General features: G+C 41.4%; 2 protein-coding genes across 2 annotated transcripts in view; one reads left to right on the forward strand and one right to left on the reverse strand.

Moving 5' to 3' along the window:
• Window positions 1–137: 137 nt before the first annotated feature.
• armt1 (acidic residue methyltransferase 1) lies at window positions 138–3142 on the reverse strand. The gene is made up of 4 exons (XM_035678866.1): window positions 2982–3142; window positions 2660–2901; window positions 2238–2403; window positions 138–1639 (listed from the first exon to the last, which is right to left on the reverse strand). Exons 1-4 carry the CDS (start codon window positions 3108–3110, stop codon window positions 872–874), a joined length of 1305 nt encoding a protein of 434 aa, XP_035534759.1. The 5' UTR covers window positions 3111–3142; the 3' UTR covers window positions 138–871.
• A 1526-nt stretch (window positions 3143–4668) lies between these two features.
• The window catches only part of zbtb2b (zinc finger and BTB domain containing 2b), a 4597-nt gene continuing 3791 nt past the window's right edge, over window positions 4669–5474 (forward strand). Inside the window, exon 1 of the mRNA XM_035679163.1 lies at window positions 4669–4722. Coding sequence (XP_035535056.1) covers window positions 4669–4722 — 54 coding nt within the window. The remainder of the gene's footprint in view (window positions 4723–5474) is intronic.

The raw sequence follows: 5474 nt of genomic DNA on the forward strand, positions 1-5474 counted from the left end.
AGTTCTTTATTAAATTCAACCCATTAGTGAAAATGATATCATTCCCCCCAGCAGCACTGAGAAGAATCCAGTTAACATCACCTCTGAAGTACTGACACATTGAGGATTTAGATGACATAACGGCGTACACAGAGACGTCCACTTTTATGTATGAAGATACAGAGACCTGGGTTGCCATTTTAAATAAAACAAGCACACATTGCCACTGTTATTGTAACATTGCCCCAAAAACAGTCTGCCATCTTTTAAACTGAGCAGCTATCAAATGATGTTATGTTCTGCCTTAAGCGATTTTTTTTTGTTTTGATTCGTGCATATCGATAACACTGAGTGCAACAGTAAAACAACCTGAGCTGAATTAAAATAAAAATGATATATTACGATTATATATTACGTTTATCATTACTCTCCTCAACGGCATGCAAAAACTGAAATATTGCTGCTCTAGGATGGAGATTTATAAAGTCCAATTCTTACTCAATAATTGTTAACAGCATCTATATTAACCTGTAAACATTATGACTTCTGTGCACAACATGTAAACTACTCGCAAAAAAAAAACACACATAAGCTATCTGCTTTGATTTGTCACCTCTGAGGAAACATTTGTCGACGTAAACGACCGCTGTGTTTAAATCATGGGGAATCATTTGGATCTAAAAGTGCTAACATTTTAAACTATGACATGGTACAAATCTGTAGTGAAAATATTTATTAAACATTTGTTTCTGTGCATTTCTGTATCAAACATGATGACAAGTGCTAACCGACGAAGAGGAACAAAAACACCGTGTAACTTAATGGTCTTATGGCTTAAAGGTAAGTCCTGCTTATGAATCCACATCTTCCCAGTGAGATCCTGAGGTCACTCTTACTGTTCGGACTTTGGGCTGTAGAACTGAATGACCGCGTACTTGCCGCTGGTCATCCAGTCTGGATCTTGGGAGGTGAGCTTCTGCCCTTGACCTGGCTGCAGACCGACCTGAACGTTGGCCTTGAGAGTCCTCAGGCTACAGAGTGGCGCAGGCCCAAAACCTCGCAGCGCAGTATCGAAGCCCACTGTGTGATCCCAGTCCCTGTCCCCCGTCAGCTTTCTGTAGTTGAGATCCCCTTTGAACAGCAGCAGGTCTGCCCCCTGCAGGGTGGCGTACAGGTCAGGAGCATCAGCTGCCATGTCACAGAACTCATGGGGCTGTGTCCAGAAAGGATGATCGCGATAGGACCACACGCCCTGCTTCAGGTAGCTCTGCCACTGGGCACCGCTCTTCGACATCCACTTGTGATTGGCCGCCATCGTCTGCTGAATGGTCCACTTAAAATCGCTGGCCGTGACATCAGAGACAAACCACGGGAAGCACTTGCCGTGAAAATGGACCTCACGCGCAAGGCCGGAGGAAACCAGGAAATCTGCTAAGACCAAGTCAGTGACTAACTCAAAGCCAGCATTGTCTAGAACAACGTCCACTCTGCCCGGCTGCCCCGGCTTCTGGGCAGCGAGAAGAGTGGACCATACCGCGTTGGAGTCGTTCACCAGGACGAAGGGCTGCAGGCTGTTGAGGGAATCTATTGGACTGATCTTCTGTGAGTTTTCTTGGCCAGCAGAGATAGACAGATCACACTTGTTCCCCCATAGAGAAACCTGGGAAGAGTCAAATGAAAAAAAGTCAAACTCAAATCTATTTGGATTTTTTCTTAATCAAGGCATTTTTTAAACCGATCGGTCTCAGCTACACTGAACAACTCCACCACTGTCAGTGCAACAAAAGCCCCTGCGAACAAAGTCAGTATGCAGAATTGATCAATGTGATCCGTGCAAAAGATGTACAGACGAAAAAAACAGAATACAGTTCATTCAGGCAAAGGCTGCAGCAAAGCTACAAACACTGGAGGACACTTTTAAAGGGAGAGAGGAATTCCTTCCAGGCAGCAACAAGACAAAAGAATATGACAGAGAGGGTTTGTGAGGCTTTTTTATAGCCTACTTTAGTTAGCTTGGATGCATTGTTTTCTAATGCAATGCAGAGTTATTTAGCTGTATTATTTAGGAAAATACAAGTATTAGATTGGGACTCGGTATCAGCAGATACTCAATATTAAATGACTCAAATTGGGATTGGGGCAAAGAACATGACTGTTCATATTACACATCATTTGAGCCGTTGTTGATGTATATCTAATTATTGGTGCAGTTTTCTCGTTTGACCGTCGTGTATTGAGCTGGTGTAGAAGATACTGACCTGGAGCAGTTTGATAAAATGCTCAAACAGCTGATTCTTGGAGAGTTTCTCCAGGTTCTTGTTGACACCCTCCACGTATGTACATAAGGTCATCACAGCCTGCTGAGACTCAAAAAAACTCTGAGTCTTCGCCTCATTAAAGTAGTCGTAGTCACTGATGGGCGGGCTGAAATGATCAGAAATGAAAAATAAAATCATGACTGGAGAAGACAATGTGAAGGACAAAGAAAAGGAATATCCTTGAATACATTCAATATGATGAACGACACTCAATTTTGTAGTCTAAAGTAACGATTAACGATGAAACGATCTAGTGTGAAGGACTTAAATTAAGATTGTCAGTAACTACTAAACAAATTTAGTGATATATTGGAGAAACATTGGATAAAAGGTTCCCATTAAAAGATGTAAATGCTTCTCACTTGAGCCAGATGGCCTCCTGTATCCTGCGGTACATGTAGCACTCCACATAGAGCCACGGGGACTTGAACCAGCTCACAGAGTCCTGGTCCTGTTGCAGTCTCTGATGCCTCTGCAGGTACCGGTTCCAGGACTCTGTGTCCTGCAGGCCGTCGGTCACTGGTAGTACTGGTTTATCAGTTTGCAGCTCATTCCTCAGCTTAGACAGCAGAGCTATCGTTTGCTTCTCTGCCTCGATGCCCTTCTGTAAGTGGAAGAAGATGAGAATCATAATTCAGGAAGAGGTTCAAAAAAACAACTCGAATTCAAAAATTAAACACTCACCTCTCCATATTCTTCAAAAAACTTGTTTTTGTTGCGATGTATTGTGTCTACAACTTTGGTCAGGATGGTCGGCAATCTGTCTCTCACAGTCAGATAAGCAAACGATCTGCAGGGAAACGTTACAACCATTAACGTTACATTAACGTTACAGACATTAACGTTACATTAACGTTACATTAACGTTACATAACTTACATACCAATAACGTCATTACGTTACAGATTAACGTTAACACCATTTAACGGTAACATTAACGTTACATTACGTTACAGAAAACCATTAACGTACAGACATTGAACGTAATGTAAGTTTAGCAGACATTAAATACAGACATTAACGTTACAGACATTAACGTTTACAAACCAATTAACGTTACATTACGTTACAAGACATTAACGTTAACAGGACATTAAACGTTACAACAACCATTAACGTTAATGGTTGTAACGTTAATGTAACGGTAACGTACGTATTGTTGTAACGTTAATAGTAACGTAATGTTGTAACGTTAATGAACAGCGTTAATGGTTGTTACACCGTTAATTAACGTTAATGCTGTAACTAATGTCTGTAACGTTAAGCTGTAACGTAATTGGTTGTAACGTTACAACCAAATTAACGTTACATTACGTTACAGACATTACTGTTACATTTAACGTTACAGACATTAACGTTCATTAACGTTACATTAACGTTACAGAGCCATGAAGCGTTACATTAACGTTACAGACATTAGTTACAGACATCTAACGTTTACATTAACGTTACATTAACGACAGACATTAAGCGTTACGACATTAACGTTACATTACCGTTACAGTGACGAGGTGTACCGCACTAGTAGACGCTATACACAGCTATTATACTAAGCCAATGTAAAGTGTCTCTGCTTGCAGACATTTAAAACTACAAAATAGACAATGTTGTAGTCTAATAGTGGCTGTCAATCACGTTTTAAAGCGGAGTAAGCGTCTGTAGCGTACGTTAGGGTAAACGGAAGTTAACGAAGCACACAACTTATGAAGTGTTTAGCATTGAGCTAACGCGTTGGTATGTAAAACGCGACGGTCGAGCGGTGTGTAAGTGAGTTAACGTTTGAGGTAACAACAGCGTAGTAACCACAACTATTCAACACATGACAGAACCACTGCAACAGTCAACAACATACCACAGCCACTCGGCAGACAGGAGTGAGGAACTCCGGCAACAGTTTGACGGGTGCGCCATCGTTTCGCGGAAGGAGAACGGTTCAAATCAAACTTTATGGACTAGAATGTCAGAGACCGAACAAAGGTCAGCCCGGTCTCCGAGGCTTGAACGCGACGGGTACCGCTGATCTTTTCTGGTAACCGGGGCAAAAAGGAGACACTTAACGTCCTGTTTCTGGTAACACAAAATGTTTTTTTTTTTTTTTGACATGTTTAATATTTCGTCTCCTGGTTGCTTTGTGCACATTCAGAGTACGATGGTGGCATGCAAGCGGTAAAGCGGTAAACTGCAGTGTTGTCAAGTGTGTGTCCGTTACACACGTTGCTGCCTCCGATTAAAGTGTAAAGAGTCACATATATGTTTATATAGAAGGTGCCCGCTTGTGGACCGCACATCAGCTTTCACCCCCTTAAAAATAACATACAAAATAGCATTTCTGGGTGATCAAAGGGTGGTACGCGTTGCCGCATGCGCACGCATGCCGTTGTCAGAGCACACCTCGAGCATCCCTTGTTTGTCCAGAAAGCACACGGTTTCAATGGAGACTTGATTCGCCTAACTCAGAAAAGGGGCAGAAACCGAACCCCCAGCGTTTCGGGAAGAGGGAGGGGGGTTAGAGTAGAGAGGCAGTTCGCTAGAAGTCCCTTTTAAATACTATGATGAGGCCTATTGTTGTTACTTTACGTGCTGTATGGTGTGCACAGCATGTTTAATCATTTTAGTTGAAATAACATAGGGCTTGTGTAGTCAATCAATACTACAACAACCGGATGTTGGCTCCCAAAATATTATCTGTGTGTAACTCTGAGACAGGCTGCTTTCACCTTTAAACCGCTGAATCTGGGTTTTTTTAAGGGGTCATGTGTCAAGTTTCAACTCCAATAAAAAGAAAGGATGAACATATGTTGGTGCTTCCAGAGCAGGCCCAACTATCAATGGAGGACAAAAAAAGAGCACCGGGCAAGACAAAAGCAACTTGCATAAGGTTACGTTTTAGAGTTTGAGAACGGCTTCTCCCTTCATACCTGTGAAAAAAAAAATTTTAAACATTTATATTGATTTTTATTGCTTTTTATATATATATATATAGATACTATATATAGGTTACTATATATATTAATATAATATATATAATATATATAATAGTCTAGGTTTGATTCTCCTTACTTATTGTTGGTTACGGTTGGACTAGTGTGTACATGCTGCTGCTACAACTGCAATTTCAGCTTGGATCATCAATATCTATCTATCACTCTTGAACTCCTCTCCAAGTCGGCCAGTCTT

This window comes from Morone saxatilis, unplaced genomic scaffold (assembly GCF_004916995.1).
Source record: "Morone saxatilis isolate NCDOM2014 unplaced genomic scaffold, NCSU_SB_2.0 Contig7, whole genome shotgun sequence".
NCBI lineage: Eukaryota > Metazoa > Chordata > Actinopteri > Moronidae > Morone > Morone saxatilis.

Excerpts from the sequence above, each read along its gene's own strand:
- armt1 (XM_035678866.1), bottom strand. The coding sequence starts at position 3,110 with ATGGTTGTAACGTTTCCCTGCAGATCGTTTGCTTATCTGACTGTGAGA. Across the intron at positions 2,902-2,981 it reads TTTTTGAAGAATATGGAGAG|AAGGGCATCGAGGCAGAGAA; the intron begins GTGAGTGTTTAA and ends TTCCACTTACAG. Across the intron at positions 2,404-2,659 it reads CAGGAGGCCATCTGGCTCAA|CCCGCCCATCAGTGACTACG; the intron begins GTGAGAAGCATT and ends TGATCATTTCAG.